This window comes from Cucurbita moschata, unplaced genomic scaffold (assembly GCF_002738365.1).
Source record: "Cucurbita moschata cultivar Rifu unplaced genomic scaffold, Cmos_1.0 Cmo_Scf00045, whole genome shotgun sequence".
NCBI classification, from domain to species: domain Eukaryota; kingdom Viridiplantae; phylum Streptophyta; class Magnoliopsida; order Cucurbitales; family Cucurbitaceae; genus Cucurbita; species Cucurbita moschata.
Genome location: NW_019268561.1, coordinates 831,021 through 853,838, shown reverse-complemented (window position 1 = coordinate 853,838; position 22,818 = coordinate 831,021). Strand labels below are relative to the sequence as shown.

At 35.6% G+C, this 22,818-nt stretch overlaps 4 protein-coding genes across 8 annotated transcripts; all 4 read right to left on the bottom strand.

The window, feature by feature from the left end:
• Nucleotides 1-120: 120 nt before the first annotated feature.
• Nucleotides 121-2,558, bottom strand: LOC111434489 (beta-ureidopropionase). 3 transcript variants are annotated; one of them, XM_023071900.1, is made up of 5 exons: nt 2,338-2,460; nt 2,037-2,264; nt 1,732-1,956; nt 1,004-1,383; nt 121-798 (listed from the first exon to the last, which is right to left on the bottom strand). In XM_023071900.1, the coding sequence occupies exons 2-4, from the start codon at nt 2,253-2,255 to the stop codon at nt 1,018-1,020; spliced, it is 810 nt and encodes a 269-aa protein (XP_022927668.1). In that variant the 5' UTR covers nt 2,256-2,264; nt 2,338-2,460; the 3' UTR covers nt 121-798; nt 1,004-1,017. The 3 variants fall into 3 exon arrangements, with proteins under 3 accessions (XP_022927668.1, XP_022927669.1, XP_022927670.1); XM_023071901.1 differs by having other exon boundaries at nt 121-791; XM_023071902.1 differs by lacking the exon at nt 121-798 and having other exon boundaries at nt 876-1,383; nt 2,338-2,558.
• A 1,050-nt stretch (nt 2,559-3,608) lies between these two features.
• LOC111434483 (beta-ureidopropionase-like) lies at nt 3,609-8,754 on the bottom strand. Of its 3 annotated transcripts, XM_023071894.1 has the most exons (7): nt 8,448-8,754; nt 7,261-7,368; nt 5,807-5,995; nt 5,506-5,733; nt 5,201-5,425; nt 4,473-4,852; nt 3,609-4,267 (listed from the first exon to the last, which is right to left on the bottom strand). In XM_023071894.1, exons 1-6 carry the CDS (start codon nt 8,583-8,585, stop codon nt 4,487-4,489), a joined length of 1,254 nt encoding a protein of 417 aa, XP_022927662.1. In that variant the 5' UTR covers nt 8,586-8,754; the 3' UTR covers nt 3,609-4,267; nt 4,473-4,486. The 3 variants fall into 3 exon arrangements, with proteins under 3 accessions (XP_022927662.1, XP_022927661.1, XP_022927663.1); XM_023071893.1 differs by lacking the exon at nt 3,609-4,267 and having other exon boundaries at nt 4,345-4,852; XM_023071895.1 differs by lacking the exon at nt 3,609-4,267 and having other exon boundaries at nt 4,345-4,852; nt 5,608-5,733.
• A 1,102-nt stretch (nt 8,755-9,856) lies between these two features.
• On the bottom strand, nt 9,857-12,787 carry LOC111434698 (magnesium-dependent phosphatase 1). Its single transcript, XM_023072177.1, has 4 exons — nt 12,557-12,787; nt 10,896-11,067; nt 10,504-10,620; nt 9,857-10,345 (listed from the first exon to the last, which is right to left on the bottom strand). Exons 1-4 carry the CDS (start codon nt 12,664-12,666, stop codon nt 10,178-10,180), a joined length of 567 nt encoding a protein of 188 aa, XP_022927945.1. The 5' UTR covers nt 12,667-12,787; the 3' UTR covers nt 9,857-10,177.
• Nucleotides 12,788-13,951: 1,164 nt separating this feature from the next.
• On the bottom strand, nt 13,952-18,747 carry LOC111434623 (guanosine nucleotide diphosphate dissociation inhibitor At5g09550). Its single transcript, XM_023072086.1, has 13 exons — nt 18,593-18,747; nt 17,500-17,562; nt 17,316-17,399; nt 16,963-17,070; nt 16,677-16,849; nt 16,457-16,568; nt 16,221-16,301; nt 16,081-16,143; nt 15,402-15,503; nt 15,117-15,241; nt 14,774-14,984; nt 14,241-14,315; nt 13,952-14,017 (listed from the first exon to the last, which is right to left on the bottom strand). Exons 1-13 carry the CDS (start codon nt 18,677-18,679, stop codon nt 13,964-13,966), a joined length of 1,338 nt encoding a protein of 445 aa, XP_022927854.1. The 5' UTR covers nt 18,680-18,747; the 3' UTR covers nt 13,952-13,963.
• Nucleotides 18,748-22,818: the final 4,071 nt, after the last annotated feature.

Sequence of the window (22,818 nt, the reverse complement as noted above, 5' to 3'; positions counted from 1 at the left end):
ATGATAGATGTCTATGGTGTTTGAACTATCACTAATTGAAGATACCAATCATATAGAATATAAAAGGGTATATCAATGATATTTTATACGATTTTTTTGCACAATTATTTGGTTTATCATTGACCATATCAACAAATTAAAAATAGTAAATACATGATACAATTAAAAAAAAAATGATGATGTACAATTCTTTTTTGTTATCATTCTGCCTCTTCAAACATTGGAAGAAACTCTGATTTATGATCCAACTCCTCCTTCCAAATTGTCTGGAGCCCTAGCACCACCCTTATTGCCAAAATCTCCCCGGTATATCAACCACTCACCTCCTATCCTACTCCTCCACCCTCACCTAAAATCTGCGAAAGTCAGTCTTAGCCATGAAATCCAAAAGCTTGTGAGGTACCTTCCTTAGGTTGTTCGAAGATAGACAAGAAAGAAAATATGAGGAAACACTTTTCAATAGTGGAATCGGTTTCCCCATCTCTCCTAATCTTCCCCCGGTCTTCGGCCCGAGCTGTATGAGGCAGAAACTCGTCTCACGTACGGTTCGAAGGCTGAGCCCCACCCCAGCAGTAGTGGTGTGACTTAGGTCAATTAACACAAAGAAGATACAGTTCACTCAACGATTGCCTTTGGGTTCCAAACTCCATATGGGGAAGGAGCGTTGTTGTTTGCGAGGTATCGACCATTTACATGGACCTACTTCTCATTCCAATTATGGTTTGTGTGTGCAATAAGGAGATGGTTTGGGATAAAAAGCCTCGTCTCCATTCTAAAACGTCGAGAAAGCTCTGCGAGCTTCCCCAAGACAAAAATAGTCTATCAAAATTTTAGAAATATTCAGTAATATACCAATTCAATCTCATATTTAATTTCTATCCATCAGCATAATGCGTTTCTTATTTCATTTCTTTCATGTAAAATATGAGCAAAGCTTACAAACAGAAGCGAAAGTGAGCATACTTTTCCAATTGGATTAGAAAATATTTGATAGGTAACTTACCAGTTGCCTATTCTTCAAGAAGCCTTCTTGTTTAACAAAGGATCAGAAATGACTTGAGGCTCAAACTCAGGCTTTAGATACCGAGCGAGCATTTCGGCATACAACTCATATCGAGCAGTCATTCGGAACCCCCATTTATCTTTCAGCTGCCTACACAAGTTAAGATCCATGTCAGAGATTAATAAACCATCTCGAAAACGAGAGAGTGAGGGAGTGCAAGATGCATCTGGTGCAGAGAAATGGCTGGATCCATAAAAGTGACCGAAATCTGTATGTTGCGGTCTCCCATCGCCTGAAGTGAATGGATTCGGGAAAATCTCAGTCCCAACACGATTGATCGATCCGACAAAATAACTGTTTGCTATTGCAGCATTTCGGGCCTGTGAACACACAATATGTCAATCAAAACTTTAAACATTAATAGACTGCAGATTATGCATATGAGCTCTCTGTGGAAGTTGGTAGAACTATTATTGTAACAGGATGCTCAAACAACAATCACAGTTGAACTAGTTTCGTAATTTGCAGCTCGAGCCGAACAGTGTAAACAGAAAAAGTTGAAGCATCTTATCCAAAGGCGAAAAAAGGGCAACATTGTGAATTAAAGTTATAGATCAAAGGAAAAAGAGCAAGTATCACCACTCATTTGCCCTGCTTGATTTTTGTGGTATAAGTGAAATGATTACATGAAACAAACAAGAAATGGATGAAACAGCTAAAAGACTAACCTCAATAGGCCACATTGGTTCGCTGAGTTCACCAACGGTCGCCGAAGGATTGAAAACAATCTCAGCACCATTTAACCCGAAAGCTAACCAGTTCAAAGGGTGGTGCCTCCCATAACATATATTTATTGCAATTTTCCCGAAGGCTGTCTCGAACACAGGATGCCCGGTGTTTCCTTCCATATAGTATGTGCTTTCATTAAAGTCGCCAACTCTCGGTATATGGTTCTGCAAAATGCCATTAACCAAAACAGTTTCGACAGCCGAGAGAGACTGATATGGAAACCAACTTCATAAATAACACTTACCTTGCGATGCTTGCCAATTATGTTTCCATTATTTCCAATAACAACGGCAGTATTCCACAAAGTTTCTCCGTGATTAACATCTCTCTCAAGAATGGAACTTACAATAACCATGTTGAATCTTAATGCAAGATCCTGAAGAAACCGCGTCGATTCCCCATCAACTGGCTCTGCAAATTCACACCACCCCTTCTCCCGGGTACAGAAAGCAAATGGCATCATCCATGCTTCCTACATATATGTATGTATAAATATAGAAAGCCCCAAGCCCCCATAAAATATACAGTTGGCTACAGCAACTTACTTGCAAGCACAATATGTTGACTCCAGAAGCACCTGCTGCCTCAATAATTGGCTTTACTTTCTCAAAAATAGCCCTCTTTTGGTTTGAAAGGGGGGCAGTTGTCGGAAGAGCAATAGAATTTTGAATGAGACCCACCCTTACTATTCGAGGTTCTCTCACTGATTCCTTGTCAGCATGAAAGCAAAAAGCCTGAAATGATGTAAATGAATAATAGATATAAACATCAACAGAATGTCATAGAAATAAAATAAAAAAATAAAAAGTTGTGACTGCGAGTGCTATTTGCCACAATCGCACTCTTGCGGCAGTGAGACAACGATTGTGTGGTACTTGTTCTAACCCAACGAACAAGTTAACCATGTGAAATTCGCACTTTGCGTCGGCTGCTCCAGCGTCGAGTCACGGTTGAGAGAAATGTTTTAGCAAACGTGAGCAAGGAAATACGTTGAAAACAACTTTAAAGAAAGCAATGTTATAAGCTAAAAGTAAGTAGGTAATAACTACGACCTTGATAGCATACAACCTGAGTAGGAAGAATTGATAACTAGTCACATCCCCCACCATACATTTTGAGGCATTTTAGCCCTAGCAGGTATAGACATGATTTTGGTGACTGGTCATACACCCTCATATTAACACAACAATAATAATAAAGGCCTAACTAACATGAAAACAAGTAAAAGGGGGTTTGGAACNAAAAAAAAAAAATAATAAATAAGAAAAATTTAACACCCGCCCATACATATAAATTCTTTGCTCAAATTAATATCCCTAGAATCGAAAATTCAATCATTTGAATCTTAGAAATGAGACTGACTCAAGTTATAAACAATAAAGTGATTCAACATATATTATCCAAAACATATACGAACGTCTACATAAATCCTTCAAAGATATTTAGCTCATAAGTTAGATGAGTGTATTTTAGTTAAGAAATTATCTTACATTACATATAACACATGACTACCTTATAATACTGATTTATACTGATTTTCCACCTTATAATTATTATACTGATTTATGTCTATCAATAATGTGTTTATAAATAGTTATTTGTATGGCCGTTTTCTATTGCATTTACCATTGATATACTATATACTATATAAACAATTTGAATGTCGCAATTCTTTTAATGATAGATGTCTATGGTGTTTGAACTATCACTAATTGAAGATACCAATCATATAGAATATAAAAGGGTATATCAATGATATTTTATACGATTTTTTTGCACAATTATTTGGTTTATCATTGACCATATCAACAAATTAAAAATAGTAAATACATGATACAATTAAAAAAAAAATGATGATGTACAATTCTTTTTTGTTATCATTCTGCCTCTTCAAACATTGGAAGAAACTCTGATTTATGATCCAACTCCTCCTTCCAAATTGTCTGGAGCCCTAGCACCACCCTTATTGCCAAAATCTCCCCGGTATATCAACCACTCACCTCCTATCCTACTCCTCCACCCTCACCTAAAATCTGCGAAAGTCAGTCTTAGCCATGAAATCCAAAAGCTTGTGAGGTACCTTCCTTAGGTTGTTCGAAGATAGACAAGAAAGAAAATATGAGGAAACACTTTTCAATAGTGGAATCGGTTTCCCCATCTCTCCTAATCTTCCCCCGGTCTTCGGCCCGAGCTGTATGAGGCAGAAACTCGTCTCACGTACGGTTCGAAGGCTGAGCCCCACCCCAGCAGTAGTGGTGTGACTTAGGTCAATTAACACAAAGAAGATACAGTTCACTCAACGATTGCCTTTGGGTTCCAAACTCCATATGGGGAAGGAGCGTTGTTGTTTGCGAGGTATCGACCATTTACATGGACCTACTTCTCATTCCAATTATGGTTTGTGTGTGCAATAAGGAGATGGTTTGGGATAAAAAGCCTCGTCTCCATTCTAAAACGTCGAGAAAGCTCTGCGAGCTTCCCCAAGACAAAAATAGTCTATCAAAATTTTAGAAATATTCAGTAATATACCAATTCAATCTCATATTTAATTTCTATCCATCAGCATAATGCGTTTCTTATTTCATTTCTTTCATGTAAAATATGAGCAAAGCTTACAAACAGAAGCGAAAGTGAGCATACTTTTCCAATTGGATTAGAAAATATTTGATAGGTAACTTACCAGTTGCCTATTCTTCAAGAAGCCTTCTTGTTTAACAAAGGATCAGAAATGACTTGAGGCTCAAACTCAGGCTTTAGATACCGAGCGAGCATTTCGGCATACAACTCATATCGAGCAGTCATTCGGAACCCCCATTTATCTTTCAGCTGCCTACACAAGTTAAGATCCATGTCAGAGATTAATAAACCATCTCGAAAACGAGAGAGTGAGGGAGTGCAAGATGCATCTGGTGCAGAGAAATGGCTGGATCCATAAAAGTGACCGAAATCTGTATGTTGCGGTCTCCCATCGCCTGAAGTGAATGGATTCGGGAAAATCTCAGTCCCAACACGATTGATCGATCCGACAAAATAACTGTTTGCTATTGCAGCATTTCGGGCCTGTGAACACACAATATGTCAATCAAAACTTTAAACATTAATAGACTGCAGATTATGCATATGAGCTCTCTGTGGAAGTTGGTAGAACTATTATTGTAACAGGATGCTCAAACAACAATCACAGTTGAACTAGTTTCGTAATTTGCAGCTCGAGCCGAACAGTGTAAACAGAAAAAGTTGAAGCATCTTATCCAAAGGCGAAAAAAGGGCAACATTGTGAATTAAAGTTATAGATCAAAGGAAAAAGAGCAAGTATCACCACTCATTTGCCCTGCTTGATTTTTGTGGTATAAGTGAAATGATTACATGAAACAAACAAGAAATGGATGAAACAGCTAAAAGACTAACCTCAATAGGCCACATTGGTTCGCTGAGTTCACCAACGGTCGCCGAAGGATTGAAAACAATCTCAGCACCATTTAACCCGAAAGCTAACCAGTTCAAAGGGTGGTGCCTCCCATAACATATATTTATTGCAATTTTCCCGAAGGCTGTCTCGAACACAGGATGCCCGGTGTTTCCTTCCATATAGTATGTGCTTTCATTAAAGTCGCCAACTCTCGGTATATGGTTCTGCAAAATGCCATTAACCAAAACAGTTTCGACAGCCGAGAGAGACTGATATGGAAACCAACTTCATAAATAACACTTACCTTGCGATGCTTGCCAATTATGTTTCCATTATTTCCAATAACAACGGCAGTATTCCACAAAGTTTCTCCGTGATTAACATCTCTCTCAAGAATGGAACTTACAATAACCATGTTGAATCTTAATGCAAGATCCTGAAGAAACCGCGTCGATTCCCCATCAACTGGCTCTGCAAATTCACACCACCCCTTCTCCCGGGTACAGAAAGCAAATGGCATCATCCATGCTTCCTACATATATGTATGTATAAATATAGAAAGCCCCAAGCCCCCATAAAATATACAGTTGGCTACAGCAACTTACTTGCAAGCACAATATGTTGACTCCAGAAGCACCTGCTGCCTCAATAATTGGCTTTACTTTCTCAAAAATAGCCCTCTTTTGGTTTGAAAGGGGGGCAGTTGTCGGAAGAGCAATAGAATTTTGAATGAGACCCACCCTTACTATTCGAGGTTCTCTCACTGATTCCTTGTCAGCATGAAAGCAAAAAGCCTGAAATGATGTAAATGAATAATAGATATAAACATCAACAGAATGTCATAGAAATAAAATAAAAAAATAAAAAGTTGTGACTGCGAGTGCTATTTGCCACAATCGCACTCTTGCGGCAGTGAGACAACGATTGTGTGGTACTTGTTCTAACCCAACGAACAAGTTAACCATGTGAAATTCGCACTTTGCGTCGGCTGCTCCAGCGTCGAGTCACGGTTGAGAGAAATGTTTTAGCAAACGTGAGCAAGGAAATACGTTGAAAACAACTTTAAAGAAAGCAATGTTATAAGCTAAAAGTAAGTAGGTAATAACTACGACCTTGATAGCATACAACCTGAGTAGGAAGAATTGATAACTAGTCACATCCCCCACCATACATTTTGAGGCATTTTAGCCCTAGCAGGTATAGACATGATTTTGGTGACTGGTCATACACCCTCATATTAACACAACAATAATAATAAAGGCCTAACTAACATGAAAACAAGTAAAAGGGGGTTTGGAACGGGCATGTGGCCATGGACAACACGTTCGTTCTGGACAAGCATGACCGGGACATCCAATATGTGGTCATAGGCAACACGCCTTGGACAAGCATGACCGTGACACTATTCATCATATAAATGTTGCACGGTTAATAAAATAATTGCTATGATATTGACATAGATCAGTATAGAAGTCTGTAGGTCCCAAAATTATTTTGCAGAGTGCATTTTCTTATAAGATTTCGGATGGAGGCTTTCAAATGCCACAAAAATCTTACTGTATCCAAATAGTACAGGCATTATCTGGATAATTAATGAGTTAAAATGACCAAAAGGTCTGACTTGCTATCATACATTTGAATTATTGTAATCTTTTCTCTTTTTGTTTTTGTGAAAGAGAGAGATGGAGAACGATGGATGTCAAATATAAGAGACTGCACAGATGACATAGGTTCTCTAGGAAACATAAGAAAAAGTATTACAGAAGTTCCTTTATTGATCTCCATTACTTCTTTCAGTGGTCCATTAAAAACAAACCGTCAATTCATTGCTTTGCGTGTACTTCAACATGAAAATGATGGATTACCAACGAAAGCATCACAACTAAACAACAGAAACAAAAGATAGAATCATAGAGATTGCTAAATGCTTCAGGAGAAACAAGTCTCAGGAACCAAATCAAATTCTTTCTAAAGGTGGCACAAATATTAATATGGTTTCTGCATTGAAAATAACATGTAATCAATGCTATCAAAGAAACTCAAGCATACAAGTGACTACCTGGAGGTCAAAACCATGCTTTAGAGAAAGACTCTTCACAGGCTCTGCAAGAGAAATAGTTTGAAGCGGCTTCCCACAGTTAAGTCCTAGAAGCAACCGGCTAACTTCCTGGCATTGGCAACGCAATGTTGAAGTTAGTTCAATTGAGAAGGTCAAAGCAAACAAAGAAATGCTAGAATCATGCAAAAACAGAACAAAAATCTATATAACTTAGTGATACATTGGTTTGAGGAGAAAAGAAAATTGAACTGATCTTGTCCAATGTTTCAGAAAGATGCCAGAAACGTTAAAAGATAAGTGAAGACCATACGAATAATAGAATAAGCAATCGTGTAGGACCAGACACATTAACCAAACACAAATCAATAAGCACACAACATGGTTTTGATTTGTTTTTCTAGTTACTTCGCAAAGTGGGTCAAACAATCCTAGCACTTTACTACATTGTTGACTAATAATTCTTCATTGCCCAATTTAACAATGATTTTGTTAATGGTTTTCTATTTTCAAAATATTAAGCTTATGAAAACTATTTAAACCCATGTTCAACTTTTCTTTTCTTTTCTTTTTTCAATTTCTAAAACAACTTTTGAGATCTTAGTCAAATTCTTAAAACAAAAAATGTTTCTAAAAAGTATCTGTTCTTTTTGTAGTTTTCAAAATTTGGCTTGGAACTGGGAAGTATGATTCTTAGAAATAAAAGCACACAGAAAGTGTTTGTTTAGAGAATTTTTTGACATAGAATTCAATAGCTCTTGCATAAACATCTACAGATTCTAGATAGCTTGTTCAGTAGATTCAAAATCAAAGCAGTCAGACACTGCTAGTCATTTACGACTACAATTAGTTATTTCCCACAAAACAAAGACTCCTCAGCGAAAGAAGAATCATACAAATCTCAATTGGACAGAATCCACATGGTAATTTTCGAACGACGACTGAATAACAACTAACAATAATTAACAACTCAATTTCGAATCCAAAACGTTTAAGCAGCCGATTAATCCTGCTACATCCATAAACTTGTGTTTCTCTCAGATATAGAATGAAAAAATTCCCGATACGCAGAATCCACCGCTCAACAGTACGGAATCAAACAGAACTCCAAGAAATGAGCAAACAAAAAATCAACAACCGAAAACTCTAGCCATACAGAGAAAATCGATTAGAAGAACAGAAAAAACGACCTGGAAAATCTGAGGTTTGAGATTTTGAGCGAGGAGTTGATGGAGCGAGTCATAACCACAGACCGAGACATTGTTAATGGCATCTTTTCCATCGTTAAGCTCGTGGTTTGCAGCGCAAGCCTGTGAGATCTTCTCCATTTTTCTCTGCTCTTGGTTCTTGTTGAATTCTTGCGAGATGGAGAAGAAGCGTGATTAAACAAAACTCAGTGATGATTTGATTCAAGGCTAGCATGCATTAAGCTTTCTCAATTTCCATTTCGGAGATGAGAAACATTCGGCTGCAGGGATGGGGCCCCAGAATTTTTCCTACCTTTTAATATAATTTCTACAAATAACACTGCAATAAATTCAATAATATAAATTTAAATATTACACCATAATATTACCACTCATCTAATATATATATATATATAAATTTGAATCGACTATTTTTTAAATAATTGAATTATATTCAAGTTGATTAAATAGTAAGTAATTAAGTATCTCCACTTCTCGAAATGTTAAAAATTCAAATTTTGGCTCCATAATAATCTTACTCTGATGTAACACAGATTTTATCTGTCTGTAACAAAAGAGGATATTGAGAGGGCAATGTCCAGAATTCAATTTTCATGTAATTATTGATAACCGTTGAATATTTTTAGAACAAAATATTTTAAATATATATATATATATATATATATATATATATATATATAAAATTTAATAAATTAATTATTGTTTTTTTTAGCTAAAATACTTATTATCTCTCTTTATTCACATTTTATGGATATATTTTTTTTTTTAAATAATTTTGTATAGAACTAAATAAATTAAGGGACAACATGAAGTCAACCTCGGTCAACAAAGATTTAGTCCTTCAAACAACAAACAGAATTTTGATTAAAAGATTGACATAAAACTTTGGAATGCAATAAAAGAAAGCTTTTGAACAAGCTCGGACTACCGAAAATTTTATCGAGACTCAACTTCAAGAACAAGAATTCTAATTCAAAAGTATGAGTGTTCATATGACTCGAACAACTTAGATCACTCAACCCAAATTGAGTTGAGTTAGACTTTATTTTGATTTGAGTTTCATTGAATTTTTTAAAAACAAAAAATTCGATTTGGTTCTCGAGCTAATTTTTTTTTGCAAATAAGATTTCCAACGCAATCAACTCAAACACTATTTTTAAAACTATTATAAGAATTATGTATTAGATTAGAGGTTAATAATACGATATAATTTGTGAATGTTTGATATTTGAGTTTTACGAGATTTTAGTTATTATCGCCCCTAACAACCAGATGACTCAATCCAACAAAATCCGAAAATAGAAGGTTCGGTTGAGAACACCTATTCGGGTCATTCGAGTCATAGTCCAACCCAACTTGTGTACGCATTAAAAGAATGCAGACAGCAGGCCTACTTCAACAATTTGTTTTTAGACATAACCAACGAACACCATTACTGGCTATTCTCCTATCATAGCTTCTAAATGGATGGTTGACCTTATCCCAGACGAGTCCAAGCCAACGAGGTTACAAACCATACGAACGAGGTTACAAACCATCCGAACGAGCTGAAGAACAAAAATGCTACTTTTAACTACGTTCTTCTAAAAGCACCCAACTCAAGGATTATGTTTTCAGTAGTCTTTAAGGCAGTTTATATTATCCCTCCAAATACAGGGAAAAATGACAACAGATTCACAGTTTATATAATCACTCACCTTCCTGTCATTCTTTTACTCCGTCTTCTCTGATGAAGTTGAGTTCTTAGTGTACTTCGTCCACTTCTGCTTGTTCTTCTCAATTTTGTTCACATTCTGGGTGTACTTTGTGAGTCCCTGCCTCAGCGCGCCGAGGTTAACTCCATTGCCAACCAGAATACTAGTTACTCCCATTTTCGAAACCTGTTGTCACGACCACGAAAACTTCGTTAAGATGGCAATACGTCGAGATAAGACATCCTTAAAATGTTTTCATCTTATGCCCGGTGCAACCTTGAAGCACTCTCATAGAATACAAGGAACAAACATAGAAAACAAATTAGGATACAAACGAGTTTTACAGTTTCAATATTCCTGTCCTCGTCGTCAAAGAATAGCATGGAGTTGAATGGTACACCAGTTCTTGAATGAATTCTCTGGAAATGATCTGTTTTGTGTGTCCAACTGGAAAAGATCTCCTGCAAACGATTAAAAGCATTGGAAGCAGGATAAAGTTAATAAAAAAGGATTTATGGCTATAAGCTGATTGTTTAAAATAACAATGGCAAGAAACGCTCGTAGGCCCTCTCGTTAGAAGACGTTTGTTCGTGCCAGGATTAGAATACTATTGTAAATGCTCATTCCACAAAACACCAGGAGAAGGTAAGAGGGCCTCCCAGCAAGCGTACTTTGGCGTTTTTCGACAAGACAATAGAAGAAATAGACTAAAATGAGTCTTCATTCGCATTCTCACCTGAGCTACAAACATAGAATTGATGCCCAATTTGTCAACAAATGTCTTGGCAATATCAGATGTTGGTGATCTAGAAGCAATGGCGAGGTCAATTCCCTTGTCTTTAAGTGCATATAATATGCCTTTGGCATGAGGATAAAGAGATGGCATTTCACGTTTGGAGCGACATTCACTGTTAAGAAAAGAAAGAAAGAATGAAGATGGTCAACTTGGATACATGACTTAACAATTACAGGAACAATCATGTTAGGGATGACTTAACAATTGTCCTCAACTAACCCCAAGTGGTAACTTGATGGCATGAACTTAGGATGCTAAGAGACATTAGAGTTTGGAATTTAACCAGGTTCGAGCCAGTGTCTTCTCTTGAAGGGGCCGCTGGGGTGGGTGAAACCTCCTTGAGGATTAGGGGCTGTTACTTGTGCATGAATTGGATGAGATAAGATGTAACAGCCCAAGCCCACCGATAGCAGAATATTGTCCTCTTTGAGCTTTCCCTTCTGAGCTTTCCCTCAATATTTTAAAACACATCTACTATGGAGAGGTTTCCACACCCTTATAAGGAATGTTTCGTTCCCTTCTCTAACCAACGTGGGATCTCACAATCCATCCCCTTAAGGAATGTTTCGTTCCCTTCTCCAACCGACGTGGGATCTCACAATCCCCCCCTGAGGGTCCAGCGTCCTCGCTGGCACACCGCCTAGTGTTTGGCTCTTGTATCATTTGTAAGAGTCCAAGCTCACCGCTAGCAGATATTATCCTCTTTGAACTTTCCCTTTTGGGCTTTCTCTCAAGGTTTTAAAACAAGTCCACTAGGGAGAGACTTCCACACCCTTATAAGGAATGTTTAATTCCTCTCTCCAACTGATATGGGATCTCACAATCCAACCCCATTGGAGGTCCAACGTCCTCGTTAGCACACCGCCTGGTGTATGGCTCTAATACCATTCATAACAGCTCAAGCCCACCGCTAGCCAATATTTTCCTCTTTGAGCTTTCTCTTCTAAGCTTCCTCTCAAGGTTTTAAAACGCATCCACTTGGGAGAGGTTTCCATTATAAGAAATGTTTCGTTTTCATCTCTAACCGATGTGGGATCTCAAGGGTTGTTATATACGACTTCATTCTAATTAAAGATTAAAAAACGATAGACGCCATAAGGTTGCACATTGACAAAGGAGATAACTACAAAATGATCATAACAACTATAGGCACCGTTTTTCCTATTAGCATGAACTCGTCTATAAGCTGATTGCTGCATGCTAGAAAATCTGAATATCAACCACGACTCCGATTTAGTTCTAATTCGCTCAAGTTGCACGAACATCAGTTCAGATACGAAAATAACCTAACAATCTAGATAAAAAAATAATGTAAGGCACGAAGCTCAGTAAATGAATTTCATATATAAAATGATCTAGTTCTATTTCATTTCTTAGAACAATCTTCTCGTTCGAGTCAGCAAACTATAAGACGAACAAGATGAAAAACAATCAAAGAAAGGTAAAAATGAACCACAGCAGCCGAATTGTTTCGTCAAAATCCCCCAAACTGCAACGGCTCAGAAATGAAACAGATAAAAACAGTTCTAAGAAAGAATCTATCAACATGCGTTTTTCTGAGTCAACAAACAGGAAAGTGAATTCGTAGAATGAGAAATTACCAATAGAATGGCCAAAGAGTGTAATCGAGGTCGAAGACGACCAGCTTTGGGAGAACTTGAAACATTCCTATAATCTGCAGAGCCTCCGCCTTGACGCTCTCGTCGGCCATCTCTTCTCCTCCACTCCGACGATGCGGAACGCTTTGGATTCACGCTTTGTCGAGTGATTGATTGGTCGATATCGTTCAACGGTTGAAAACTTGGGTTTTCACTTTGTTTTTCTAGAAGATCGTTCTAATATTTAGACCTATAAATAAATAAATAATAATAATAATAATAATTAAAATCCCGTCAATTTATTATTATTATTTTTTTAAAATTAAGGATATAAATACTATTTTTTTTTTTTTTTTTTTATCGATGTATGTTTTCAAAAACCAAAACTTTTTAAAAATTATTAAAAAAAATTAATTTTTTTTTGGAATTTAGATAGAAATTCAAATGTTTTTGTAAGAAGTTCATTGCCCATCTCTACAATACTCATTGGAAGTGGAAAAATATTGATTTTTATGAGTAATCAAATCGCATAAGAAAGGTAGAGTTCGGCTCGGCACCACTGTTGCTAAAACACATTGTCGTTTAGAGATCTAGAATATTTTTTTATCGCAATTTAATTCTTAAAGAGTTTGGATGAAGATTGAAAAGATAAATGGTAAAGACCTTTTAAGCGAAACAAAATCTTGCCTTTCTTTCTAAAGGACAAAAATTCTTTTGATCTCAAAATGTATTGTTAGGGCTTTTATGGTAGAACTACTCTTAAACCAATTCGGGAGGGGTACAAAGATTGGATTGAGTTTCATTGAAAAAATCTTTTGGAACTCAAAATTTTAGGTTAATTGAATTTGTGATCCAAGCGAGTTTCATTGAAAAAATCTTTTGGAACTCAAAATTTTAGGTTAATTGAATTTGTGATCCAAGCAACTTAGAATTCACAACCCAACCGGGTTGTCGGATTTTTTTAAAATTATTTAAAAGAATGATACTTACATACAATACAACAAAAATCTCGAAACGTTGGCTCTAACTTCTATTGTCCGTTCTTTAATTATTTAACAAAACTAAAAGTTGATCGTACAAGAGTAGGTCAATTAATATTAATTTTCTCTCGTTGGATCCTACCAAAAGTTTATCGTACAAAACGTTTAACGTTTCGAGAGTCGATTAACGTTATATTGTTAGAAAAAAACCTAAGGTAGGTTTTATATGTAAGTTTCGAATGTAGTAAAGTTTTGAAATTTAAGGAAGAAAGTAATGGCATTCGATTCGAATCGAGATTTGGATATATTGGAAGTCCATTAGCAGAAGTGATTGTAAAAAAGAGAAAAAAAAAACAAAAAAACAAAAAAGAATTAAACAAACAAACAAAAATGTTGCCTTTTTCTCTTAAGAATTGGCATAATTTTTATCTCATTCTTCAGCAGCAGCACTTGCAGCACTGAGATCCACAGAAAGATCAAGAGCCTGACAACAAATCATACATGACACAATTTAGGAGAAAGTTACCAGAAGATTTCATATATCAAATCTCTAAGCAAATAACAGATCAACAGATCGGTTTTTAAAACTATTTGCTCTTAACTGTCTATTTTCATGTCCTATAATCAAATCTAGTAAAATTTTGCAAAAGAAAAGACTTCGGAACTATTTCAAAATGATCTGTGTGATAATTACTGATCTTTGTTACCTTTCCAGTGATCTTGCTGTACATTGCAAGCACATCTGTTACTGTGGACTCAAAATGGGTGCTTCCATCGTAACTCTGCATTAAAACCAACGTTAAAATGTAACAGCCTAAGTCCACTGCGAGCAGATATTATCTTCGTTGGGTTTTTCCTTTCAGGCTTCCCCTTAAAGTTTTTAAAAGGCATTGCTAGAGAGAGGTTTCCACACCCTTATAAAGAATGTTTCGTTCTCCTCCCCAACCGACATGGGATCACACAAAGAAGAGAATCCTAAATACATGTCAAGAAGAGAATCCTAAATACATGTCAAGAAGAGAATCCTAAATACATGTCAAGAAGAGAATCCTAAATACATGTCAAGAAGAGAATATAACAATAGTAAATAGTAAAGTTCAAAGCTTGATCTGTTAAACAGAGATGATGAAGTTTTTGTAAAGTTTTGGTATCACATATGATTGGCTTTGGGTCGGTATCTATGCTTTTCATCATGCCAACAATTTGTTTAATGAGAATGCAAGTTCATGTATGAAGTTACCGTAGATACGAAGCAATTGTCTATTTCATTGGTATTTGTGGGAATAAATCTGTCATAAGTTTCATAGAATATCTCATCAACAGGTCCAAGGAGGTCAATTCCAGGCTTCAATTCCACCTCAGGATTATCAGTCTCTGCTTCTGTGGAAACAAAAGCAATGAATTTTCCTTTTGGAGCAACGTTGTGTGCATATGAGCAACAGAAGAGGTACCTGCAAACAAAAGAAAAGAAAACCAGCTAATTACTATATGAGACTGTCTGAAGAAGAGTTTAACAGAGACCGGATTGATTCATGTCATATAAAGCAAAAAGCTTATTTGTAATGTTTTGGTATTAAACTTACATATCTGATTTACGGCCAAGTTGCTTTTGTGGCAGGATAACCTGAGCTGAATGAGAATCATTGGTGTTTGGGATTGGGTGACTCATTATACAAACTGCACGAGCTACTCTCCCAATCTTTTGAACCTGATGTATCAATCAAGCAGGATCAGTAGATAAAACACTAGCAATTCTATAGTATGCACATATATGTGTGTATATCTATATATATATATACACACACACATATATGTATATGTTCAGCACAATAAACCATTTGTTAATACTTTTTAGATGTTGAGAGTACCTTATTTGGCAGATACGATGGGTCACAAACTACTTTCTTGCACCGAGCAGTTTCTCCCTCGGAAGTCACACCGTAAGCTTTCCCATCGCCATCAAACTCTACCTGTTATCCAGAAAACCGAATAGTATCAACAGAATTAAATGGTGGATGTTCAGAAGGCACTAATTTATTCACTAGTATCAAAGTACTAAAAGAGTACGATCAAGAAAGTAATATAGACGTTTCAGAAAAGAAAAGAAAGAAGTATAGATAAACATTTTTGTGAACAACATCAAAGTGAATTGTCACATCAAAGAAAATAACGCTATTGCAGTTAATAGATTACCTAACACTATGGTGTTAAACTTCAAAAGCTTAAACGGTTAGGTTCATTATAAACTTTAATATATTCTAATTCATTTTCCAACAGAGTCAAATATCGCTGTTCCTTGCTTCAAAATAAATATTTACAGACTTAGGCTACAAGACCATTGTTAAATTTTACTAGCATAATGTGTGTAGGACATTTTGACACGACTTGTTAGACACATATTGAACACTTGACATAAATTTTACTAAATGTGTCCTTGTCGTGTCCGCATCCTTGATTTTGTTAAAATGATGTGTCACTATGTCCATGTCGTGTCATACCCGTAAGTATCCACGCTCCTTAGGTTAGCAAAGTACACTGTTAGTTTACCTTACATTCTGGCTTGTTGAGCATGTAAGTTCCACCATAAACGGCACTTAAACGAGCAAATGCCTGCCAAAAATTTTGAAACAATTAAGACAGAAAAATTTTCCTTGTAAAGTATTAAAGATTTAAAGTTCTAAGCATACCTGAGGCAACTCTCCAAGCCCATAGAGTGGATAGATGTAGGGAGATCCTCCTTGGAAACGTGCCAAAGATTCTGCGTAAAGCTATGTGCAACCACTGTCAATACCTTTGAAAGCAAGCAGCTAACCAGAGTGATATAATTCAGTGCAAAATTTTCAATGTTCCTTTTTAATTTCGGAACATATGCACAGAGGAAAGTAGAAGAGTAAAAAGTAAAACAAGCACAACGCAGTTTTACCTTCATTCTCTTCACAAAATCCAAGGCTGGCTCATCCAAATAACTATCGTCGAAATGTAGTGCCAAAGCATGCCCAATAAAGTCAATTGTATCATCTTCTAGTCCGTACTTCCTGAAATGGCAAATGAGGAGAATGAAAAGGAAGACTTTCTTCCAATCGAAATAAAACTGGCGTAAACTAGTATAACAAAAGATGGAAAAGGGGACAAGTGATGCTCACGTGATGAGTTGTTTAGCTGTAACTTTGCTTAAATCCAAACCTTCATGAGATTTTGGATCACTTTCATCATAATCTTGGACATAAATAAAAAACTTTCGAGCTCGACGTTTCTCAAAAAGTCCCATCAGTGGAGATTTCAGAGCTTCAACATCAGTAGCTGGAACTTTGTAAATCTTAAAAAACCCGCAGCAATATACTTACAAGTTAGTTGATCCTAACAGCCTTTCTTCATTGTTATTATTGTATAAAAAGGATGAGGGGAACTTTCTATAAGCATTCAGTGTACCTTTCCCTTGTTGTACACAAAACTACCATCAACAGCCTTGAAGTGCAAGTATTTGGTAACATTTGTGTGGATGAGCACTCGTACCAAACCACCATTGGCCATCATGAACTACGGAGGAAAAAAGTGGACAGAAGCTTTCAGATCGACCCTAACACTTACAATTTGTTACTAGCTTTCTGTTTTTAGAAATTAAGTTTGTTTATGAAGAGTTTATTTTAATTCGCAATGTACTTTCTGAAAACATATTTAAGAAAGAAGCCAAATTTTAGAAACAACTTATAGTAGTTATCAACTGGAACCTTGATTACCAGGTTCAAAGAACATAGTATGACAATGGAGAAATATGTATTTACCTTGGGTATCATATCAACATTGTACTCTTTGCTCAAGCCCAACTTTTCATTAGGCTTATCATCCCCCCTGAAGCGCTTCCAAAGCTGTAGGGGGAAGAGATATTTGATAAGAACAGAAAATTTGGCAAAGGGAACAGGAATTTTAATTAAGTGAACTTAAATAATGAATTTGATTGTAAGAAACCTGTATGAGATTAAGAGAGGTTGATGCTCCTCCATAATAGTCATTTCTATCCATATGTAGTACCTGTTCCAGAAGATAAATGGTTCAATCCCAAAACCAAGGGTGGAAAGAATAAAGATTTCCATTTTCAAGACCAGACAAGGCAAATAACAGATTCTTAGAATAGGGTATGTCCCAAATGTATAGTTGTAATATATTTAAGGATTATTTGGTAGTTGTTCTTAGAAACAATGTCTTATTTCGGTGGTTTTTATAATTTTGATCAAGAGCAATGGTAAAAATGAAAGATTATATACACTTGAAACCATTCTTAAAGATGTGAGGATTTTAGAAGAAAAAATCATTTCAATTGTCTTAGAAAAAAGAAAACCTCAAAGCTGAAAGTTAATTTCCACAATTCTCCCAAATAGTTCTAAGCTATACTCCGAATAAAAATCAGCAGCTCAAAAGGAAAAACAGTTCAGGCATGGATAGAATACTGTTAAACTTTTTAACATACAAAAATTAAGATTTAAGATCAACAAGCATCGATATTCGAGGCCATAAACATAAAGTTGCTCATGTAGCTTCAGAGCATTTCAATTATCAGCCAAAACACCAAAACTCAGCAATGATTCACAAAAAATAATTACACTAAAAACAATGGTGCACAAAATTCTTCAAACCATTGGCGAAAAGTGGAAAAAAATCATCCATGGTTAAACATTTATTTTACATTAAACATTAAAAAAAAAAAAAAAAAAAACTAGCTAGAATTTCCACTCTTCATCAATCGATACACCTCATCTGAAGCCTAGGAAGCTCAATCACTCTCCCAAACCAACGGTGCAAGTATTCCATTACAAATTCCATTTATCATCAACATATTTCCAGACGCCAAATTCATAAACAGATACATTCCACGGATCTATCAAAATTCAAAACAGAGGAACGACCTCAAACAATCTCAACAATCTGGACCTTCCTAAACCATGGATTTACATTTCACACAAAAAGCTATTATATAAACATAAATTCGATAAAATTTTTCTATTCGAAACAGATTACGATACAGAAAAAGAAAAAAGAAAAAAGGTTACAGAGAAGAGAATACCTTGAGGCCTTCGACAGAGAGAAGGCCACTGAGAATGCATTCTTTGAGGCCGGTTCCAAGAACGATAACGTCGTATTCTTCATCCATGGCTGAAGAAGAAAATCGGTGAAAGCGAGAGTTTCAGAGCGAGATGGAAAACGGAGAATGGTGAAATGGGAAAGGGTCGGGTTTTTCAAGTGCGCGATCTGGAACAAGTCTTAAGCGGGAACTAACGAGAGTAACGGACAACAAAGCAAGCGCTACTTTCACGCATAGCAAAGCGCGTGTACACCACGATACGCAAGTAAATCTCCCTAAAAAAAATTACAAATAGGTCCCTTAGCTTTATAATAATTAATTTAATTAACATTTTTTAAACCAAAATTTTTTTTTTATAGATAATAGATTTGTTAATTTTAATAAATGTTGAAAATCGAATAAATCTATTACACACCGAACTAAGCAAAAATTGGACTTCATGTAAAATTTTATTGTACTAAAAAAACAAACTTTCAAGTATCAATAGATTAAAGGTTGAAATTTCTCGCCAACGAATTTGAACGATTGCAATGATGCAAGAACGGTAATTATTTAAACTCTCGAACTTAAACCGAATATTTCGCATACCGTCCATATCATAGATTACAGGTGAAGCATGAAATTTGTTGATATGTTAAAATGATATAGTTGTTTTGGAAATTAAAACCATATTTGATACCCAACGCAGATGAGCTATCTTTAAGACTAATTTACTACTGATTTTGAAAATAGATATCGAGCACTCTAAGTACTTTGGAGTTGTACTTTGGAGTTGATTGGTTATGTATCACATATAAAATGACCCTATTTTCTTATTACAAACAAAGTCGTCTCTTCTTCAGACCTGACGTGTATGAAAATGGTTATGAAAATCATTTAAATGATATATCATAAATAAATAATGTGAACTACCCTTATCTAACTTAATTGCAATGACTTTCATTGTAACGTCAACATTCATATACGATATCTTACTTTTATACCTGAAAAATAAGGAGCGTGACTTGAGTATTTTAAGAAATAATCGGTAAGTATCCTATCCTTGTTGAGAAATGCAATCTTTATTCTTTTTGTAAAAACATTATGACATAGTTTTCCTTACATACGAGTCACACATACGCACACTGATTAGGGTCCGTATACGTAACCCTAATCATAACAGATGAGTATACGAGTCACACACTGACAGCCATCACAAAGAGAGAGGGTCAGCATAATATTATGATAAATATAGATATTGTAAGTTACACATCTACACTAATCATAACAGGTAAATATCCCAATGCATGCATAATTGCACGAAATTTCTAATGCAAATCAAACCTCCATTTATTAATGACATAACGAGCGTACGAAACATAGATACGAATGAATAGAAATAAGTTTTGTCTCGTGAATCAAATCCTAGGAATGGATAAAACATAGGCTTTCCAATAAAAAATATACTCACAAAATGCAATTATACATATATGTGCAAACTCATTAACTATTTGATCAACACTTCATGAAACTCTATCAATTTGTTACGTTTGGGGGAAAGATAATAATATGCCTCTTTCTAACAAATTTTCAAACAGAAAATTCAATTAAAAAGAATAAAAATTGCAACAAATGCGATGGAATTTAATACAACTCAACAAATTTTGATTTCTTTTCCTGGTAAATTTCACATAACTAGACTTGTAAATATAATCAAATAGATCCAAATTTAATTAGAGCATAGCTTGCTTTTAAGTAAAACTAAGCTCCAAAACATGAATGAGTATATGTCCATATATATATATATAAAATAAAATTAGAAAGAACTAAATAATATAAATCCAATAATAAAAGCCACCAAAGGAACCATTTCTCTTACTAGGATGCTTCATTTGAAGATGAAGATAACCTTGAGAATTGCATCTGTTCAATTATTTTCTAAACCACTCCTAAAATGCTTAATTTACACTAATAATATTATATTTAGACTCAAATTTATTATTAAAAAAAAAAGAAGGGAAATTATTGTTTATCCAAGTACTTCTTAAAACTAGGTGGAGACGTTTTTCCAGAAAGGAATATTTTCTTTTGAAAAAAGTTCTAAATAAAGACTCAAACATGTTTCTAGACGCTGATCAGCATTCCTCGAATAAGAAAAAGAAAAGATATTATAAAATTAAAGAAAAAAGTATGTGAAAACCTCCTCTAACACGTGTTTTAAAAACTCCGAGGAAAGTCCGAAAAGAAAAACTCAGAGAGTACAATATGTAGGGGGCAGAGACATCTGCTAACTTTCAATGAAATGTTGGATGAAACTCCACATCGACTAATTTAGGAAAGGATAATATGGATTTATAATCAGGAAATACTATCTCTATTCGTATGAGGCCTCTTGGGGAAGCTCAAAATAAAGCCACGAGAGTTTATGCTCAAAGTGGACAATATCATACCATAGGAGAGAGTCGTGTTCATCTTCAATGAAATAGTACCTAAGAAAGAACAATAGCCTGACAGCCTTCTATAGCTTTAAGCAATGAGTGAACAGAAACTAACCATCACCGAGTTTCAATACCTGTATTAGAATATGAGCACCATTCATTTCTTACAATGTTCTTCCCCTCGCCTGTATTGAGTGATTTCAGAAAGAAATGCCATAGAATTAAACAGGCGACACGAAAACGAAGTATACTTATCCAAAGCAAAGAACTTCTAAGCCAGAAAGAAATCGAAAAATTCTAAAACAGTTCGATATTTCAATAGCATAACATAAATAGAGAACAGATACCTGCATAATATGTTTATACTGCCTATAGAACGTCGTGTGGGTTTACGGATGGGCGCATCAGTCATAATCATCTCATGTCTTTCATTCAGAATCTGCACTGTAAGAAAAGCATGAAACATCATTGTAATTGCTCACGGAACAAGGGATTCTTTAGCCAATCATGAGAAACTAAAAAGAACTACGCCTAGCTGAAGAATGTTTAATACTAAACATTGACTGAGAATGTTCTACTCGGTAAAAACAAGCAATCATCTAATGTAAATGCTAAATTCCCTTCAGAAGAATACACAGCAACATATTAGACAATGAGTTTGAAAAGGCACAAGAATGTCTAGAAAAGAATGCACGTGCATGCCAGATGATGCATTTGAATTGATGGTCACTATAAAAATGACTTTTGCAAATCATGAGAAACTTTAAAGAACAGAAGATACCAAATATGTTGAAGCACCAACTTCTGAAAATATTAATCAAGAATATGTCTACTTTCACTAACAAGCAATCATCTCAAGGAATGGCAAGCAACGAGAAAACAAATCAACATCTTAATCTTAATCAACCGATTTCATAAGAAACATTTGAGAAGTCATGAGCACCACTCCACATCACCTGTATTACTGTATTACTGCTCAAGTTTTAGCAAAAGCCGCTCTCATGCCACAACAATGGCATGACATGGCATCGAAAGAGTGACCGGAGTTCAATGCTAAGCTTGGGGGATTACATGATTTTTGCTATCAAAAGGGGAGGAAACCTGGCCAGGAAAGATTCGATCCAGCTCAAAATTCCTAGACTAGAAGAGCAAAATCGACATCCAAATTGGCCAGTGCAAAGATGATCATTGATGCTCGGAGTTGAGTGGATAAAGAACGTACATGGGCATGCCAGTGTGCAAGGATTGAGACCATGGGACAATAAACATGTGGAAGTTGAAGTTTATGCTCATAATTTGTGTCATGGCAATAGTATAGCATTGTTTGGATGTAGGACTAAAGAGATGGTTATTTCTTCATCTAATGAAACAATATATGCCTTTTGGGGTGGACTGCCATGATAAGTATTCTAATGCAACCAAAAAGCAGAACAGAAGGGGCCAAGAGGAATACCTTTGCACTTTCAGATCAACCAATAGAATTCATGGCTACATGATTAGATGAACTGACATAGAAATTTTCTTCTTTTTTTTTTTCTCCTTTGTCCCAATGGAGAAGCAACTAGGACTATCAAGAACTACAAAGAAATAAAAAGAGAATAGGAGGTCACCACTAATATACATGGCAATGGAGGAGAAACTTATACTATCAGGGAGTACACAGAAATAAAAGAATAATAGGAGTCCATTCATATAATGCAATAGAGATTGATCACAACATAAACTTCTCAGTTTTCCAAGAGTAAAAACAAAAAACATTATACTGCAATACTCATTGAGAATAAAGGATCG

Excerpts from the sequence above, each read along its gene's own strand:
- LOC111434489 (XM_023071902.1), bottom strand. The coding sequence starts at position 2,255 with ATGATGCCATTTGCTTTCTGTACCCGGGAGAAGGGGTGGTGTGAATTT. Across the intron at positions 1,957-2,036 it reads TAATTGGCAAGCATCGCAAG|AACCATATACCGAGAGTTGG; the intron begins GTAAGTGTTATT and ends GGCATTTTGCAG. Across the intron at positions 1,384-1,731 it reads AACCAATGTGGCCTATTGAG|GCCCGAAATGCTGCAATAGC; the intron begins GTTAGTCTTTTA and ends GTGTGTTCACAG.
- LOC111434483 (XM_023071894.1), bottom strand. The coding sequence starts at position 8,585 with ATGGAGAAGATCTCACAGGCTTGCGCTGCAAACCACGAGCTTAACGAT. Across the intron at positions 5,426-5,505 it reads TAATTGGCAAGCATCGCAAG|AACCATATACCGAGAGTTGG; the intron begins GTAAGTGTTATT and ends GGCATTTTGCAG. Across the intron at positions 4,853-5,200 it reads AACCAATGTGGCCTATTGAG|GCCCGAAATGCTGCAATAGC; the intron begins GTTAGTCTTTTA and ends GTGTGTTCACAG.
- LOC111434698 (XM_023072177.1), bottom strand. The coding sequence starts at position 12,666 with ATGGCCGACGAGAGCGTCAAGGCGGAGGCTCTGCAGATTATAGGAATG. Across the intron at positions 11,068-12,556 it reads ACTCTTTGGCCATTCTATTG|TGAATGTCGCTCCAAACGTG; the intron begins GTAATTTCTCAT and ends TTTTCTTAACAG. Across the intron at positions 10,346-10,503 it reads AGGACAGGAATATTGAAACT|GTTTCGAAAATGGGAGTAAC; the intron begins GTAAAACTCGTT and ends TCGTGACAACAG.
- LOC111434623 (XM_023072086.1), bottom strand. The coding sequence starts at position 18,679 with ATGGATGAAGAATACGACGTTATCGTTCTTGGAACCGGCCTCAAAGAA. Across the intron at positions 16,144-16,220 it reads GGCTTGGAGAGTTGCCTCAG|GCATTTGCTCGTTTAAGTGC; the intron begins GTATGCTTAGAA and ends AATTTTTGGCAG. Across the intron at positions 15,242-15,401 it reads CATCGTATCTGCCAAATAAG|GTTCAAAAGATTGGGAGAGT; the intron begins GTACTCTCAACA and ends TTGATACATCAG.